The sequence below is a fragment of the Lacerta agilis genome, chromosome 2, assembly GCF_009819535.1.
Source record: "Lacerta agilis isolate rLacAgi1 chromosome 2, rLacAgi1.pri, whole genome shotgun sequence".
Classification (NCBI taxonomy): Eukaryota; Metazoa; Chordata; class Lepidosauria; order Squamata; family Lacertidae; genus Lacerta; species Lacerta agilis.
Window position 1 is genome coordinate 64,135,769 of NC_046313.1, and position 19,670 is coordinate 64,155,438.

The following is a 19,670-nucleotide window of genomic DNA, read 5'->3' on the forward strand; positions in this document are numbered from 1 at the left end:
ATACCAAGAACAAACTTAGTTGGTCTCTAAGGTGCTACTGGAAGGATTTTTTTGTTTTTATTTTTTATTTTGTTTTGGCTATGGCAGACCAACACGGCTACCTACCTGTAACTAAAAATAAAAGAGTGAAAGAAGGAAGGAAAAAAGAAAGAGAAGTAAAAAAAAACCCACGACATCTGATTCTCTGTTAGTTACTTTTAAAAAGAATATTCAAAGTATTTGCTCCAGTGTGACACCCAGCTGTTCCTCCTTCTGCCAAGTGATATTTTTCCAATCTTCAGACTCAGACAGCTCACATTCATTCATTTTCCCTTCCACATAAAAAGTTCAAAAGGGGTTTTCCAATTATTAATTTCCATAAATGTCAACGATGATTCCACCATGTTGAAAAATAATAAACCCTTTTGCCTTTGTTCACACAAGAGCCTCTCCACTGTGGTCATATATTAAAACAATATTTCATAGTTATTTACGTATTGTATATGCATTAATCCACACCCAGTTCCATATCTTCTGAACCCACTCCCGTTGTCTGTGGTTTTTCATGCTAATTTAGAGGTGGATTTTAGACAGTGTAGGTGGTTCCAGTGCACTAGATGCTGATACTAGAGAGCGCTGCAGGGTTTCACCACTATATTGTACTGAATTGAGCAGAATGGAAGGTGACAGGTGGGGGTGGGAGTGGGGGTGGCAAATTTTGGCCTGAAATTTTAAAGACAAAAGTCCGCCACTGAGTTCAGAAGTGATGGCCCAAGATGGTCCAATTCTTATGATTAATAACAATTGATTATATTGAGCTTCATGAAGAAAGGTGATTTGCAACCCCATCAAGTCAACAACATGAATTAAGGAAAGGACACCTGAAAGCCACTGAAAATGAGGGGAGGGAATCATTGGATAGGCTACCGCCATATCTTCCGCGATCTATTCCTTTCTACCGCCTGCCCGTTCTTCTAACCCAACCAACCCAACCACCCCCCGTTCTAACCTACCCGTTCCTTACTCCATCTAACCACCCGACTATCTGCCCAACACGGGGAGCCGCAGCCTTATATTGACAACGAACAGACAACATCATGCTCAATACTTTTACCAATCAGAACACTGTTGCTGCCCTTGAAAAGGGCGGGAAGCAGATTAACTGACCATTAACAAGTTTAAACCTTGGAGCCAAAAAGTCTAAGCGGAGGGATCTCAGCGGCAAGTCGCCCACTGGATCCTACTTTCAGTTTCACTTTAACTTGGAAGTATACATCAAATAGTGCACATACCGGTAATTGACATTTAAACAGGTACAAACGATCGTAGGTGCAAGTGCACCCACGAAGTGTATTCCCACACCCAGAAGCAAATACACACACACACACACACACACACACACACACACACACACACATATATATATATATATAATGGTTATCAGCAGCCTAAAATAAAAAAAAGCTCTCCTCCTAAAAAAACTCAACTATTGGTCTTTCTCCCCCTCCCAAAATCTCAATAACAATTGAGCTCTTGCACCGACACACATCTGGCCACTGCATGTGTGTGTGTGTGTGTGTGTGTGTGTTGCGCCAGCTGATTGTTGCAAGGGAGCTAGGGAAACTGAGTTCCCTTGCATGGTAAGTAGTTCCTTTGCGAGGGCAGAGGATCCTGGGAAACTGAGTTTTTCAGCCATTTGGGGCTTTCTGTTTGGGGGAAAAGTTTTTCTGTTTTTTGAAGATGTTTTTGTTTGCTGTTTACATAACGTGGTCAGTAATCAAATAATTCAGGATTTAGTGTGCTCTTGCTAAAGTTTCCAGTGCTAATGCTTAGAAAAATAATTAAAAGGAATAAATAATTTTTTAAAAAATAATCATTGTGCATTTTAAGTTATCAAAGAGGGTAATTGAGCTTGTGTGCAGCTTCTTCCTTTGGACTATGGCATTTCTGACTTCTGGCAATTGATTTCTGCAAATTAAAAAAGAAAAAACACCAAAAAACACCTGTAGACAGCCAGGTGATTAGTGTCAGGCTTCAATCCTATTCACTCTTCCTTGAAAGCAAATCCTTACTTCTGTCCCTTACCTCTGAGGGGCAAAGTGGGGCATGGCTCAGCCAAGATTTGGAACCCTCCAAACTCTCCAAGCCCAAGGTCCCATCCTTCTCCTGTCACCCACAATAATGCCAATGGATCTCCTCTGCTTAGTCAGTCATAAAAAGCACTAGCAGCAGATTCCCAACCCTGTCTCCAAGGGGAGGAAACAATTGAGAAAAGGCCCAAGCAACTATCTCACATAGAAAGGGCTATGGAGGAAGAGAGGAAGATTCTACTCCTTTTGTGCTGCTGTTTTTTCTCTCAGGCACCATGTCTCCATCGAGCAAGGCACAAACATCAACCGGGAGATAAGCTGCCAGTGGTTTGGTCACCGGCCCCTCTGCTTCATTGTGTGGCTGTTTGATTTTTTCCATCAAACAGATCTTCTCTTCCAGCCATGCATGTTATTGTGCGCATGTGTAAGAGAGGGAGAGATGGGCGATAGAGAAGATATCCAAGTCCAGCAGCTCAGACCCTCCAAGTGTCCCTATTTTCCAGGGATGTCTCTGATTTAGAGAAGCCGTTCCGGTTTCTGATTGGATCCCAGAATGTCCCATTTTTCCTTAGGGAGCCCCTATTTTCATTGGAGAAATGTTGGAGGGTATGAGAGCTACCAGCTGCCCTTGGAGAGAATTGAGGTAGTGGTGATGGAGGGGGGCTAATTTTGATGGTATGTATAAAATTGGCAAGTTATCCCATTCAACTTCTTCTAACCAAGTTGAATTTATGAACCTAAGTTAAATAGGTCTATTAGCTTCAGTGGATTCACTCTGAGTGTGACAAATATTGAACCCCACCCAGTTAAGCCAGAATACATGTGTTGATAATGATAAGGGGTGTGGGGTGCAGAGCTAATTAGAATCATAGAAACTTAGAATTGGAATGGACCCCAAAGGGTCATCTAGCCCAACCCCCTGCAATGCAGGAATCTCAGCTACAGCATCCACAGCAGATAGCCATCTAACCTCTGCTTAAAAACCTCCAAAGATGTCACCTTCCATTGGAGCTAGTTCTACTGTCGAACAGCTCTTGCTGTCAGAAAGTTCTTCCTGATCTTTGGTCAGAATCTCCTTTCTTGTAACTTGAAACCATTGGTCCAAGTCCTACACTCCAGATCAGGAGAAAACAAGCTCGCTCCCTCCTCCACATGACAGCTCTTAAATTATTTTAAGATGGCTATCATATCTCCTCTCAGTCTCCTCTTTTCCAGGCTAAACATGTCCAGCTCCTTCAACCGTTCCTCATAAGGCTTAGTTCCCAGACTCTTGGTCATCTTGGTTGCCCTCCTCTGCACACATTCCAGTTTGTCAATATCCTTTTTAAATTGTGGTGCCCAGAATTGGACACAGTATTCCAGGTGTGGTGTGTCCAAGACAGAAAAGAGTAATATTATTCCTTCCCTTGATCTGTACTGGCTTAAGGTCAGTGTTTTCAAACTGGGCACAGGACCACTCCAACCTCTAGCTCAGAACCAGTATGTCAGTTGCTGGTCCAAGCACAACACCCCAAAAGCTTCGTCAATTGGGCTGTCCCCATCTCATCTTCAACACTTGGGCTTCAACCTAGCCTTTAAATCACTAAAATCACGACGGTGATCTGCGGGCCCACTCCTACCCATCCTGCTCACCAAGGGATGTGAGTTTACAGTATGCTGGGACATTTCACATAGCTGAATATCTAAAGAATTTGGCAGTGGTCAGCTACCACAGACTTTTTACTAAGGCCAGACTGAATGTGTTTCCTTCTGATATGCTCCTTCAGTACAGCTCCAGTGCAAATCAGAAATGGGCACTGTGTTATCAGGTGCAGATTGCCCAAAGTAGCAACTGTTGGGTCGAAGGGGGTAAGGATGATGATACCCCCAGGCATAACGCGGGAATGTTTCCAGCCTGTCTCTGATCAGCGATGAGCCTGCAGCTCTCCAGGCAATTCTGGCAGCCTTCCTGACGTTTGTATGACCCATGCCTTATGTGGACACTGGGCACATTTCAGATATCTTGCAGAGTAAAATGCAGACGGATTGAGGCAGAGGTGTGTGCTACAAACTACATTTATTGCTGAGTAAAAGGCAGAGTAAAAGAAAACCTAAACATTAGGAAGAACTTCCTGACAGTAAGAGCTGTTTGACAGTGGAATTTGCTGCCAAGGAGTGTGGTGGAGTCTCCTTCTTTGGAGGTCTTTAAGCGGAGGCTTGACAGCCATCTGTCAGGAATGCTTTGATGGTGTTTCCTGCTTGGCAGGCGGTTGGACTGGATGGCCCTTGTGGTCTCTTCCAACTCTATGATTCTAAAACATAGAATCCTCGCTCTGAGAGAAGTCTGAATAAAAACAACAACTGGAAACAGAGTACAACAGACATCCGCTCCCTGTGATTCCAACAATCAATCCTGGAATGTGCAAACAAAGTCTTGTGAGTGCACAGTGAGAGGAAATAGAAACCAAACAGCAACATCATTGATATAATTTTGATACCATTTATCTTGATACCATCAAACATGGTACCCTCCTGGACCAGCTCCAGGCAGTAGAGGACCTTCGCGTCCCAAAATTTGGTGCCCCCTGCCTGCCTCTCACCTTCCATTCTATATCATAGTTGCAGCGACACCTGTGGCACACCTGAGACTCCCCACCCCATGCAACTAAACCAGTCATGCTCCCCTAAAACCTCCCTTGCCTACATCAGCTAAGCAGCAGAGGTGCTAGTGTTGGAAGGGCAGTTCCATCTCACCACATGTCCTCTTTCTGCCAGCATCTTGTTTCCAAAATTGGCCAAGGGGTATCATGTAAAACATATCCAAACTTAGAGGGAAATTGGCCAGAGAACTGGTAGAGGAGAGGCAATGTTGGTATGGATTATACATGGGTGACTAATAAACAATGGCATAAGGGATGGAGAGAGATGCTGGGGTGGTTAGGAAGGAGATGAGGCAGAATTCACGCCTCACAATTGTAAGTGTGATTCCTCAGTTCTGAAGTTTTGCACTATGGTGGTGTCAGGGTTGAGCCAGATGAGGAGGAGTGGTGGCAAGCCCCCCCCCCCCAAGTGAGGCTGCACCCACAGAAGAACCTGGGAAATGGAGGAGTTCATACCTGGAGAAGACTTGTGGCAGCACTCCTCGGAAGAGGAAGAGTCAGATGGAGAGGGGGAAAGACCAGAACAGGAGGAGGAAGAAGTCGAGCCAGAATCAGGCCCTTGTGAGGAGAGGAACCGGCAGGGTCCCTCCCCTCCTCCCTTCTCAGCTGTAGAGCGTAGAGCTGAGAGACGCAGGGAACAATTAGGGGCAGCTGCAACTCGTAAGAGACGTGGTTACAGGCCGGCTACTTAAGAAAGGCCAGCTGTTCCTTTCGCTAGCACCTGCACCTGCTGTGCTGAGTGCGTGGTTGCTCTTGCTTGTTTTCTTCCTGACCCCTGGCTTGTTCCTGACCCCGTGTTGGTACCTGACTTCACCTGGCTTCTGACCCGGACTGTTCGACCTCGGCTTATCTGACTCTGACTGCTGCACTTCAGTACGCCAACTTGTTGGCGCCCTAACAGAGGGTTGCATCATCCATCTTTTTAAAAGGATCAAGATCTTTCCAAACTATTGTGATCTCTATAGAATGAATATTGCTACAAAAGGCGAGTGTCTGCCCCTCTCTCTGCCGAGTGGTGGCAAAAGCCCATGGGGTCCCAGGCACCCACTCAGGGTGTATGTTTCTTTGGAGAATTGAGGATGCAGCGGAGACTGTCATGGCTTTAAGAAATGTGGTTTATTAAGCTATGTGCCCCTTCAATCTGCATGGAGGGAGTCCAAATCTTACAGTTATGGATCTTTCAGAAGTAGCTTGTATCCCACAGCAGCGAAAGCAGCCTTCAGCCAGTCTTCCCAAGATGGATCCCAGTTCTTCTTCCTGCTTCTTCTTCCCAGCAACCTTTGCTTCCAGACTCCCTTTTTCAGTCACCTCAAACACACACTCCATCACCTTGTTAACATCCACATCATGGATTCCTCCATGATGGCCCATCAACGCCTTTTGTCATGTTAACAGGTTTGCTCTCTCATAAGCCAACAGCTTTCTCGAAGCTACCAACATGAGTCTGACCAAACTGCGGGAGGCTGTGGAAGACAGGAGTGCCTGGTGTGCTGTGGGCCATGGGGTCACGACGAGTCGGACACGACAAAACGACTAAACAACAACAAAAAAGCCAACCAGGCTGGTTTGGATAAGCCAGTCCAGGAATTCTTTGTCTGGCACAGCCCTGCAGTTTGTATTTTAATCCATTTCCCAATTAATCAAAATCCAACATATATTCATTTCTAGGGTTTGGGGGGGGGTCCCCCTTAAATCTATGGCAATATGCTGCATCAAAGAGAACCGGAAAATGTTGAAGATCACCTTGAGGTAATACTCTGAGCATCGGAAGAACTCAAGAATACACATGCTGGATCGTGCCCATGTCTCTTCTGAGCATCGGAAGTGTGGTTTAATCAGAACATACGAATAGTGCTGGTGGATTGTGTCCATGTCTCTTCTCTCCCAGCTTCCTGTTCTCACAGCTGACAACCAGATACCTATGGGATGCCTGCAAGCAGGACCTGAGGGCAACAACACTGGACCCACCTGCTGTTTTCCCAGTAACTTGTATTCAGAAGAAAATTGCCTCAAACAATGGCAATCCATGATGCTCACACCACACATTCATACCTTGTTTTCTCCTATCACCAAATCTTGTTTTCTCCGTGCTTGTTTTCCACTTCTGTGCTTTTCAAATAATTAAAGATCATAAGTGTTTTTGACGTATATAACGTGTTTGTATTACTTTCTAGGACAACAATACTTCTTTTATTTTATAGCTTACATGCTGAACAAGTAAGGCTCCTTTCTTTTTCTTTGTACTAAAACAACTGCCTATGATCAAAAGAATCCCAGCATTTCTAAAACCGCTTTGTTTGTACCTCATTTCTTGTGACCTGCAACAGCAATGTAATAATCACACCAGAAGCCGTATTTCGTAAGGAGCTGGTTGCCAAATGTTTATTGCATACATGTGGAATGTGCATTGAAAGGGAAACCATTAAAATTGGTACAAGACATTGCAGTCCTCTGTAATCTCAAAAAATTGGGAGATTTCATCATCAAGGCTGCAGAAACTTCCATAAATACAAGGAAGGGATACCAGATCTCATCCGTAACCAGTGGAATTTGAAAAGCATCTACTGCTTGGAAAAGCACTAAGAGGCCAACAGATCCAAACCCACAAGCAAAATCATGAAGCCAAGCAGCTTTCTCCTCCTCACTCTGATGGTCTTCTTTTTGTACTCAGGTAAGTCATATTTCATATTGCAAAATTTCTCTTTCATGGAGAGGTGTAGGGACCAAACAGACTATGGACTATTCATGTCTTCAAATGAGTGTAGGAAGGCTCCACCTGTGTTGGCTAAATCCAGTTAAAATCTCCCTGCAAACCATGGTGTTCACTGTCTGAAAGCTTACGGAAGGAGGGGACATTGTTGTTAAGCATAGGGACACTGGGGGGGGGGAGGGACACACATCTCCCCAAAACACACACACACAATTGAGCCTCCCCACTTTTTTGAACACTGAAACAAGCCTGTTCTCAAGGTTCCTCCTGTATGAAATTATACATGTCAGGGAGATCCAGAATGAATGTTTGGCTATGTGAGATTTACTCTATGAAATACTCTATGAAAGATACATCAGGGCTCTGCATTGCAGAATACACCCACCACTATTCACACAATAGGAGCCTTTTTGAAAGCTGAGGTTCAAAACACTAATGCTCCCTAAAAGCTACCACAACCTTGCACCCTCCTCCTTTCATGGTCTCCACATGGCTCTTGTGACACAAAAAGTGGACCTAGCCATGATTCTAAACACGCAAAGCACCACAGCTGGGCATTCAAGGGAAATCAACAGAACTGGGTCCCAGTTAGTTATGGACTAAATCAGTATATACAGTTTTTGTACTTAGTATAGTTAACGGATTGAACCATTTCCCATTGATTTCATTGTCTTCCTATCCATGCTCAGTGACATTTAAAGGAAATTGCATATTGCCAAGGCACTTTTAGGATCTCATCGGATGTAAAATATACAATGCATCTCACTTTTCAATTCCTAGAAATAAATGTTATCAAATGGACTATTATTCAACATATGGATTTGCTAAATATTTTTACATTTTCTATGTTTGGCATCTAGATGTTGTTGTTAAAGCATCATGGGAAGCGGTAAGTGGGAAATTATTTATTCTTATGATAGAACATGGAAGTAGCATGGAGTTAAGATAAGTGAATTTATATTTCTTGTGGAATTTTTAAATATTCTCTTTCTCTCCCCCTCTCTTCTCCCCCCCCCTCTCTCTCTCTCACTGTGTGTGTGTGTGTGAATTTTTAAAATAGAATTTAAAATACAGGCAACAAAAACACCTCTACACAAATATAACATACAAGAGTTGGGTTTTCCCCATGATTTCACATCTGTAGTCCCATCCCTTAAAAAAAACTAAAACTCAGTGGTATTATTATTAGTTCCAGTTGCTACCCATAATTTGTAGGAAAGTCTCAGCTTGTGTTCTGTAGCAGCCTAGTGGGGCTATTCTGTTATTACTAGATAGACTGCCCAACCTTGCAGGCATATTATTTAGCTACTGTATTATGAATTCAGGCACTCACTGTGTTTTTTTTTTTTTTTAAAAAAAGAAGTATTTATTTGCAAAAACAACCGTTAAATGTGTCATGAAACCCCTGGAGCTTCCCACTCCCAATGTGGCAGGATTAATCTTCTCAGAAGGCACTACCATGTCTGCAAATTTTGTCTGGCAGTGTGAAAAACTTTGTACCTGTTCTAACCCTGCAATATTTTAAACTTTAAGGTGTCTTACATGAAATCCCTGGCACTGACGATCTATAATTTGACAGGTTTCAGTCCCCACAATGGGGCCTTACCATGTCACCAAATCACATATAACCCAAGTGGTAACATGGGATGAATAGAGAACAAAATTATCACACAATCCCCTGCTTGCCAGGACAATAAATCAGCATTTCCTGTACTTGAATGCATACCTGAATATAACCCTTGGTGAATTGTCATTTGCATTCCTCATCTTTGCCTCATTATTAAGCATGTCCTAATCAGAAAGACCTTGCAGTCCAAAGGTAAAGTGGGGAGGACATTTAAAAGTGTTGTGTCCTTCATCTTCAGAAATATTGCAAAGGGTATCCAAAAAGCGTATGCACTAAGGAGTACCTTGCCCACTGCGGTTCTGATGGCAAGACCTATGACAACAAGTGTTACTTCTGCAATGCATATATGTGAGTATATCATAGAATCATAGAGTTGGAAGGGACCCTGAGAGTCATGTAGTCCAACCTCCTGTGGTGCAGGAATCTCCCCCCCCCCCCGACATCTTTATCGGAAGTTTAAAAGTACGTGATCATATTTGCACTAAGCATGGTGAGAAGCAAATAAAAGGAAGGAAAAGAAAAAGAGAATCAGCACGTATGTAGAAGGGAAAGTCAAGCGGGGGGGGGACCCCTCCCCTGGGCAGTGCAGGAATCACTTTGCACAACTTGGGGTTCTAAGCCATGACCCTGAGTTATGTCTACCTTATGAGGCACAAATGAAGATGGTGAGCAGAGCTAATCAGTAGGCAGCCCTGAATTTTAAGATGGAGTGGGTTGGGAGGGCTATTCACATACACCACCCTCCTGACACTCTTCTTGCTGCTGCCAAGAGCAATCCAGGGGGGACAGGGAGGGGAAATATGCCCAAGTGGGCTCTATTGCCACCCCACCAGGCCAGACACAAAACAAAACGTAGTAGGTTGGCCCAGAAGAAAAATAACAAAAAGCCCCATCAGGGAAATAGGGGGTAGTATGAACATTATTGTGAAGGTAACAAAGGCCTCCACTAAGTGTTTGCTTAATGTGGAACTTGCAATTGCTCTAGCTAAAAGTCTTAATATTTACCCCTAGAAAATTTTGACACAGATGTACAATGAAGGCTGGAGAAGGGGGGGTCTTCCACAAAGTGGCAGACCTGAAAAGGACATTGGTCCCTCTTACTCAATATTGGCTAGGCTGACAGGAAGCAGTTTTCCAGGGTCTCAGACAGGATTCTTCCGCAGCCCTTTCCCGTCCCCAAGGCACACAGCAATGATGGCATAAGCTTTCCCACCTACAAAGTATTTCTCTTTAAGGAGTTATAATGAAAGTTGCATCTTGTGAATTCTCATATTTCTTTACTTCTTTTTCTCATCAGTGACAGTAAAAGAAAGCTGGAACTGAAATACTATGGAGAATGCAAAAAAGTTTAAGATACACAAGACTATGAAACGTCTGCAAAGGAAGTCTCATTTCTATTCAAGCTTCACTCATTGCATCACTAAAAAAAATCCATTTTTCTCTTTGCTTATGCTCTCTGAGCCAGTGAATATCTTGCAACATCTTAATTCGATTTATCAATAAATAAGCTCAGCAACAGTATCAAACTCTCCATACATTTATTTGTGTAATATCTATTCTTAAGAATATTATATGATTTGGGCAAGAGAACGATGTTGATGTTTGTTACTAATAATACACAACCAAGCAACTGAGTCAAAGAATCAACAGAATCTTCTTCCTTTGGACTATGGCATTTCTGACTTCTGGCAATTGATTACTGCAAATTAAAAAAACACACACCAAAGGACACCTGTAGACAGCCAGGTGATTACAGGCTCAGATTCTTCTCACCCCCAAACGTACCATATCATCCAATTTTCCCCATGGTGATCACAGTGATCCCATCATAGGATTCATACTGTTACATACTGGATCTCCCAATTCTAGCCTTTTCAACACATGCAGGCAATATGAAACAGGTACATGACTCCTAGACAGTTAAGTCCAGTCAAAGGCGACTATGGTGTGCAGAGCTCGTTTTGCTTCAGACTGAGGGAGCTGGCGTTTGTCCACAGAAAGCTTTCCAGGTCACGTGGCCAGAATGACTAAACTGCTTCTGGTGCAACGGAATACCATGACGGAAGCCAGAGCACACAGAACAGCTGTTTACTTTCCCTTCGCAACAGTACCTATATATCTACTTGGCCTGACGTGCTTTCAAACTGCTAGGTTGGCTGAAGCTGGGACTGAGCAATGGCCACAGGCTTATACATGGGATCTTGACCAAGCTGAACACTACCTGTTAGCTGTGCGGGCTTGGGCTTCACAAGCTGCTTGTTTCTGAAGTCCCAGCCAACCAGCTAAACTACGGATTTTAATGACCCACAGGTGGGCTTCCATGCAGGGCTGGCAGATGGTGTTGGCAAAGTGAGCATAGGTAAAAGAAGATACAGGTTAACTCTAAAGGTTTCCCAAATTCACTGCTCTCCACTTGTAGGGAATTTTTAAGGTGAGCCCCCAGCACCAGAAGATGTCCTCAGCCTCCTTTTCCTTTCAGCTTGACTCCAAAAAAGCTCAGGCATAGTTTGCCCTACTCCCACCTGGCCCAGGGGAGGACAAAAGATACAATCTTTCTGTCTTGCAGACCTATTCACAAAGGCAGCAGCTGAGCTGTGAACCATAATTTCACACTGGGTCATGCTTGTGTGAACATCTGACCAAACTACGCATTCACAGCGTTGAGAAGTGGGAATCTTTGAAAGAACATTAAGACTAACTCTTCTCCCGCTTCATTATAGTATTAAAGGAGACAAGCATAAGGAAGATACGCAGCAGCACCCACTTGCCCCCCAAATACATATGTAGTATAAGTGTTAATCCAGACACGGATTAATATTCATTTCAGGTTCCTCAGTATGTACAGTAGCTTGGTATTTTGAAAATGTCATTTCCTATCAACTCATCCATGTGACTTTTCAGCTTTGTCATATGACAGTTGTATGCTGAAAAACAGCATCTTCTAAAAATTCAGTTCCAAAGAATGACACGATTTAAGGAATAAAATTCAATTTTTAAGACTTTGTAAAAGAAAGGGGTTGAATAAACCATAATAAGTCCTTTCGTCTTTGTTCACACAAGAGCATCTCCACTGTGATCGTATGTTAAATCAATCTTCCACTGCTATTTACTTAGTGGATATTCAATAATTCACATCCAGTTCCATATCTTCTGATTCTCATGCCTTCTGATTCTGGCAATGAGAAATTAAATTTCTTCCTATATAATAAGCAGGTATGAATGATTTTTTTCATTATTAGTTTTAAGATTTCTCCTCACCAAAAAAAGACAGACAGAAAGAAAAAGTGATCTATACTCTTCCTTAAATACAGCCTTGTGCAATGTACCTTCATTCCAATGTGATTCTTGGAAGAACAAAGGTTTAACTATGATTTGACAAATAAATAATCTTATTTTATTTATATAATTCAGAAATGAACCATTTTGTTTGGCACTGGAGAACTGGCAGTCGGACAGGTTAACTCAGATACGTTTCCTCTCCATTTTTCCATCATTGTATATGCTGTGTAATTCCCTTGTATTTCAGGTTGGGCTGCCTCTGTATCCTTAGAGCTACTGTACTTTTTTGTTGTTGAAAGAAAACATTATAGCTTCCAGAATCAATCAGCATAAATATCAAATCCTTTCTCTCACACATTCTCAAACAAACCACTATTGTCAGACACCTTCTTTCCAGCCTCCACTCACTTCCGTAGTTCCAACATTTCCTTATCCTTTCACCAGCTCTTTCACATGAGAAAACTAGCCTTTGTCAATATGGTTGGTTCAGTGTATTATTATTTTTTATCAGGCCTCTGGCAGGTGCTTATGCTCACTGAAGTCCTATTGATGAAATGGCAGGTAGACCCAGAGAACAATGAGTGAAACCACATGCCTGAACCACATGTTTGCTTTTTCAGGATAGCCACGTGTGAAAGAGCAAGGGTTAGTTTTGCTGCAGTGGTGTAGCCTTGCAGAAGAGAAGGGGCAAAGGTGTTTGGTGGAAGACAGAAAGACCAGCAGTTTGCAGAGGAAGAGCCAAGTTGACAGGCTGTGGACCCTCTGTGGACTGGTTTTGCTACCTGAGGCAAAGTGGGAAAGTGTCACCCTGCCCTGCTGCTGCAGTGCCATCCCCACCAATGCCTCCCTTATCCCCAAACTGCTGCTTAAATCTCACAAGGAGCTCAATGAGATCTTATGAGATATCTGTGAGATTTTTCTGTCATTTCACCACTAGCAGCAGCACCGCTTAGGCTTCCTGCACCCACGGCAGCTACCTCAGCTAGCCTCATGGGTGGGCCAGCCCTGAGCATAAGGCAGCTTCCTGTGTTACTATCATTTTGAGTACTTGAAAAATATATTTCCCTCTCAAAAGCAGTGCTAGGAAGCTTCCTTATCCAGTCAGACTCCTGGGCCATCTAGCTCAGTATTGTGCTCTTCGTGTGGCAATGGCTCTTGTGTGTTTACATCTAGATCCTTTTCCTACCTGGAGATGCCATGAATTGAACTGGAGACCTCTGGCATTCAAAAGAAGTGCTTTGCTATGAGGGAGCTATGGTCTGTCATTGAGACTGAGTTGTATCCAACAAAGTGGTCCCATTAGCTCAAGTACTTCTGTTTGCGGGATTTCCTCTCCTTTCGCAGTCCCCGCCAAAGCCAAAAATCTTTTCTGTGTTTCAACCCACCTTCCAGTGATGATTTTGGAGGGTCACAGAGGAAGAGGAAGGTGAGAGTAAGTTCCTTAGATCAGATGGAAATCCTTGTGTGAATACAACCATTGGATACAACTGTATATCTGGTTTCCTTCAACAACTGAGCAATGAGTTCTTACCAAAAGCCTAGTTCTCTTAACCATTGTTTACAATTTTCTTCTTTTTCTTTCTCCTTATAAAAACCTTTACTCAGCTGTAATACTTTGCTGAACTTTGGGCAGGAGAGGAGACATCAGCAGCCATGGCAACCAAGATTGTTATGGGATTAGACCAATATGTTCCTATCACTGTTGTGCTCATTGCACTGATAAAGAGAAAAGTTTACCTTAGAAACCATTCTTCTTACAGTGGATTCTCCCTGCCCCCAGAAGATTTCATTTCATTGGAAAAAGACTTCTGAATGGCTTCAGAACAGACGTCCCACTCCAATTGCTTTTCTCTTAAAAGATATAGTAAATAAAGTACTGTACATCTTATATTGGCGGCAGGAAAAGCAAATTTGAACAGTAAATTAGGTGAGAAGAGAAGACACCATTGTGCTTTCATCCTGTCATGATCCTTTGGGTGTGGAAAGAATCCCCCCAGAATGTCAACTCTTTATGTTATGAAACTGTCCTTCGAGTGCCAGGTCTTTCACAATGAATAAATCTAAAGTAAACTCCTGTGCATATATATAGAGGTGCTTGCATGTGTGCATCTGATATCCTGTTCTACAAGACAATCTTCTCATCTGAACATTGGTGCATTCAGTGCTCAGTGAAGAATGGGTGCATTTGTGGTTGTTGCTCTGGCACTTTGGTGCTTCACAGGTGAGTCACTCAGAAAGAAAGAAAGAGAGAGAGAGAGAGATTCACACTTCTTAATAGTTGAACTGAAACATGGCTATCCTTGAAATTGTATATAAAAATGTGCACAAGAATGTTTCTACAGGGGGAGATTGTGCATGATAATACAAATATTAGTGAAAATAACTTACAAAAATGCATTGTGCTGGGGAAAATTCCTGCAAAAGTGTGTATTTTAGGACAGATACACACTCAAATGAGGTGGACTTTTAAAATGCAAGCTGAAACACAAACTGAACATAAGATTGGGAAAATGGCACACTGAGAAAGCAACATGGACAAATCCACCCATCCCTAGAACAGGAAAAAATATTATAGACCTGATTAGAGGCACACATTTATAATTATATGAAATGGCTGGCGCTCAGCTTACCAACTGCTGATCATTCTCCCATCTCTTTATAATCTTTTGAAGAAGTTGTTATTAGGTCTATTAAAGCATTAATTGGATATTCATAGTAGCGGTAAAAATGTCTCATACAGCAAAAAGTTAATACAACTGAGTAACTGGGTAATCTGAAATAGTTCTAGTAAGTCTTATAATTAATTTGTTCTTTTACAACACATTCTTAGTTTTTAAAAAAGGAGAAGCCATTGTGCAGCTCTTAATCTCTTTAGAGATTTCCTTCTGAATTTTTTAGAGCTCAGATATGGCATCCATGTGTTTTTGGTCTCCTTTCAGGCATCTTCGGGGACGAAGTTGTTCAGGCGAACACGGTGAGTAATGCCGTATTACCCTTACAGCCTTCTGCAGTTGGTTGTGTAATACAGATAAAGCTGTAATTGCAAGTTGGCAGGTGGAGAAGAATTTGAATTGTGTTCCTCAAGTGTAAGTGGGAAATGCTGGTGTTCTCACTACTCCTTCTCAACAACAAAGCTGACACATAAACACACACACAGCAGTTCTCCTCTGTAATTAGAGTGAAGGAGAGCTGTGGAAGAGCACAGTTATTAGCAGTGATATGACCACTCATTTCAGTGGGATGTGAGACCTTCTCTTTGAATGGTGCTTCGTTTTTGTGATTGCTGGGGTTGGAGAAGGGCAGGAGGAAGGTGCAAGTCCTTCAAATGCACTAGCAAGACCAATCCTTTGCTCCCCCCAGTGCAAAGACCTCCAGCCTGCCCCAGGCCCAGCTCCACCCATCCCCCTCCCCCTCCGCATCCAGGAACTACAGTGACAGTGGTGTCAGGAGGACAATTCTGCAGCTCTGGCTCACCGTTCACACTGCTTTTGGAACAGGAAAGACATTCAAGAGCGGAACTGGTCATCTGGATGGCCATGCCCAATTGCAGAAAAGCCGATGGAAGTGTTGTACAGCTGTCCCTGCCTTGTGACTGACCACCACAGACCATCCCACACCTAGTAAATAGCATTAAATCTACAAACCATAGCATCAGGTAGATAAGATTTCTTTATTGTCATTGTACAAGTACAACATTGTACAAGTGCAATGAAATTGGATGCCATCCCATAAAAACAGCACAAAAAAAACAAAAAAACAAAAACACATTGTCAGCCACACATGCACATACATACACACCCATCACAACTCTCCAAGGTCATATTATCTGGTTACAGCATTTAAGATGGTTCTAGCTCTTGGGTAGAAACTATTCTTCAATCTATTTGTTCTTGATCTAATTGTTCTATATCTCTTGCCCGAAAGCAGTGGTGCAAAAAGACTATATCCCGGATGACATGGAACCTGTAAAATATTGTTTACTTTTTTAAGGCAACGGGAGCTGTATAGTTCTTCCAAAGATGGGAGAAGTAATCGGGAAGCCTGTGCTTTTATTTACACACAGGACTAAACTATAGAGCTGCTAATGAAACATTTAAAGTGTGTTGTAAAGTGCATTATGCAAATGTGACGCTAGATGGCGATGGTGAGCTATGGCAAATTCAATATATATATTTTTATTCCAAGTTTCAGTTTTTATATGCTGCCTTTTGTACAATGTTGCATGCCCTAGGCAAGTCCACGCTTGAGAAATTTATCAATGGGAAATGTAAAAAGGAAAGGTAGATTCATAAGGTACCCTCTTTTCTCCTATGGTTATAAACTTTAAACTTTAAAGGATGAAAGCCTTGAGAGGTTATGTAAAGGATAACTGTTGTGTAGACATATAATGTTGTTTGTTTTCTTTTTATAGTTGGATTGCAGCCAATACCTCCGGGCAACTGGCAATGGACTAATAAGCTGCACAAGGAATTATGTTCCAGTCTGTGGTACAGATGGCAACACTTATGCCAATGAATGTGAACTGTGTCGCCATAACCAGTAAGTAGCGCAGATGCAGATGGTTCTTTGCTGGGCAACAGATCATGGCTACAATTAGTTATACTGATGTCTCATCAAATTTGTTTTATCTGTCCCTTTTCCATCCCACCCCACTTCCAAGATGCGGACATGTCTTACATGGGAACATTCCCATTTTAGCACCATTCCCCTGTGGTTAGCCGGAGACTGAGAGATTCTGGGCCAAGGTAACCAGCTGAGGTTCAGTGCTCAGTGATCTCTGTGTAAATCCAGTGTGCTTACAACATAACATTAAACTTACTCTCTACTCTCTGCAATTCAGTTCATGTTTTAATGTACATCCAGCTAATTTGTACATCCCAAAACAGTATGTGATCCAAAACACAGATATCGTTCAAAATATATGTACAAAAATCATTATATTAAAAATAGTGTACATAACGATAAGTATATTGCTGAAAATAACATATGCAAATGCACATTAGGCAAAATTGCATACAAAAATGTATTAGGACAAAATGCATGCAAAAAGGAATTCCATAAGATCTTTTCTTTAGTTAGTTTTTTAAAAACACAAAACAGATGTTGAAATGGGGTGAATTAAGCATGAGACTGGAAAGATGAGGAACTGAAATTTTATCCAGTGTCGTCCCCCCCCCCCCGGTGATACTCAAGGTTATGCAGTACTGGCACCTTTCCCGCACAAATGTTAAAAGTGTGGCACTTACTGTAACAACTTCGTGGTGAGTACCGGCACCTTCTTTCTAAAAGAAGAAGAAGAAAGCACTAGATTTATCCATCCATATGCTACATATTTTTTACTCCATGGCTCTGACTGTCAGCAGGGTGCATAGCAGAACTAGTTCAATGGGGCATTTGCCTGTGACTTGCAAGGTCTACTAGTGCTGACCAATGTTTATTATGAGCATTATTAACCCAGAATATAGGAAATTGTATACTAAAGTTCCCTAAATTCTTCTCTTACGCAGGGAAGCAAACAAACTTGTTCGTAAGAAGAATGTTGGAGAATGTGCAACAGTAGGTATAAGAGTTTTGTGGTGAGAAATTGAACCTGCAGAACCAACTGGGCAAAATTGTCATGTGATTTGGAGGGAATTGAAATGTCTTAAACTTATGAATCGCTTTTCATCTCAAAGTAACTGCAAAATTCTCTCTCTCTCTCTCTCTCTCTCTCTCTCTATATATATATATATATATATCAAAACAAACTAATTAAAAGCAACTTCTGGTACAGTGGTACCTCAGTTTTCAAATGTTATCCATTCCCGAAGACCGTTCGAGTTCTGAAACATTCGAAAACCGAGGGTGGTCTGCAAATTTAATAGAGAAAATTGAGAAAAAATACAGTGGTACCTCAGCGGTAGCCACTCAACTTCTGAGCATAGCTGTCAACCTTCCCTTTTTTGCGGGAAATTCCCCTATCAGCACTATACTATAGACTATAGTACTGATAGGGGAATTCCCCCCCCCCCAAAGGGAAGGTTGACAGCTATGCTTCTGAGGCATGTCAAAAACGGAAGCATTTACTTCCAGGTTTTCAGCATTCAAAAACCGAAACATTTGTCACCGGAGACGTATGAAAACTGAGGTACCACTGTACAAGGTAACCAGACCATAAAGACAACCCCACCATTCCCTAACCACCAAAGACAGAAACAGACAGACACACCACACAAACATGTCTGCAAAGAAAAAATAACAACACTTCAAACACCTGGGGGAAAGGAAATGTGCTTGTGCAACACGAGCCTCCCTTGTTGCCACCCGGAGCCATAGCTACGGTGGAAACCTCCAGGAGAAACCTCCAGAGGAGCACCACTGATGGTCCCAGCCTGTCTATGTGCAAAATGCGCATGGGATGTTTTTTTTTTTTTGCCAAACTGGGTCTTTGACCTGGGAGAAATAAAGCCTTGTTTTGCCCCTGTTGCCACCCTCTTCCTGATAACTGCCAGAGGGGAACGTAGAGAAGAGTCTTGATGCTGACCTCAGGGCACGGGCAGGCTATTATGGGAAAAGGTGTTCCATAATGTGTACCATATTAGGGCCCTGAACTACGTAAGTCTTCATAGGTGAAAACCAGCACCTTGAAATGGGCCTGAGAATAAATGGCTATTAGCTTCTGTGAATAATGGGATCAAACCTCATTTACAATTTCCTAAGAGGTATTTGGTTTCCCATAAACTACATGCAAGTCCATTTGCCTTGAATCCTCGGTAGGGATGCCAGTTTTGTATAGGCAAGCTACATGATCCTGAGCAAACCCATCTGATGTAGTGCCCCCAAAACTAATTTTTTTTAAGGATACCTTAATAGAACCATAATTTCTGAGCAGCTGGAAGTAATAGTTTCACATTATTCAGCACTAGTCAGACCTCATCTGGAATACTGCTATTTTCTTTAAGATTTTTATTCAATTTTCATAACTTGAACCAATTAATTGCAAATTGGTTATACATTTCTCTTATAATTTGACTTCCCACCTTTCCTTTCGTACTGTTTTTGTACCCTTCCTCCCACATACGGCATAATATCACATGTTCCATGTAATGGATATTCCTCTGTTTCATGTATTATCATTTTCTTCCTCTTGCTCAAATTTCAAATCCTGCCCTCCGATTTCATTTGGTTATGATTTTGTTTTTCAAATAATCCCCTTCCACTCTTTCATAAATAGTCCATCGTATTGATCCGTTACGTTCACTGTTAGCTTTCCAGTTCCGCATAGACCTCATCTGGAATACTGTGTCCGCATTTTAAGAATGATGTAGCCCAATTGGTACAGGTTCAGAGGGTGGCAATTAAGAACA

The 19,670-nt window shown here is 42.3% G+C and overlaps 1 protein-coding gene across 1 annotated transcript; it reads left to right on the top strand.

Moving 5' to 3' along the window:
* Positions 1-7,195: 7,195 nt before the first annotated feature.
* LOC117042934 (ovomucoid-like) lies at positions 7,196-10,570 on the top strand. Its single transcript, XM_033142563.1, has 4 exons — positions 7,196-7,379; positions 8,279-8,307; positions 9,284-9,393; positions 10,343-10,570. Exons 1-4 carry the CDS (start codon positions 7,325-7,327, stop codon positions 10,395-10,397), a joined length of 249 nt encoding a protein of 82 aa, XP_032998454.1. The 5' UTR covers positions 7,196-7,324; the 3' UTR covers positions 10,398-10,570.
* Positions 10,571-19,670: the final 9,100 nt, after the last annotated feature.

Bases quoted from the DNA above. Each gene is read 5' to 3' on its own strand.
- LOC117042934 (XM_033142563.1), top strand. From the start codon at position 7,325: ATGAAGCCAAGCAGCTTTCTCCTCCTCACTCTGATGGTCTTCTTTTTG. The intron at 7,380-8,278 runs GTAAGTCATATT...TTTGGCATCTAG, and splicing joins GGTCTTCTTTTTGTACTCAG to ATGTTGTTGTTAAAGCATCA. The intron at 9,394-10,342 runs GTGAGTATATCA...TTTTCTCATCAG, and splicing joins TACTTCTGCAATGCATATAT to TGACAGTAAAAGAAAGCTGG.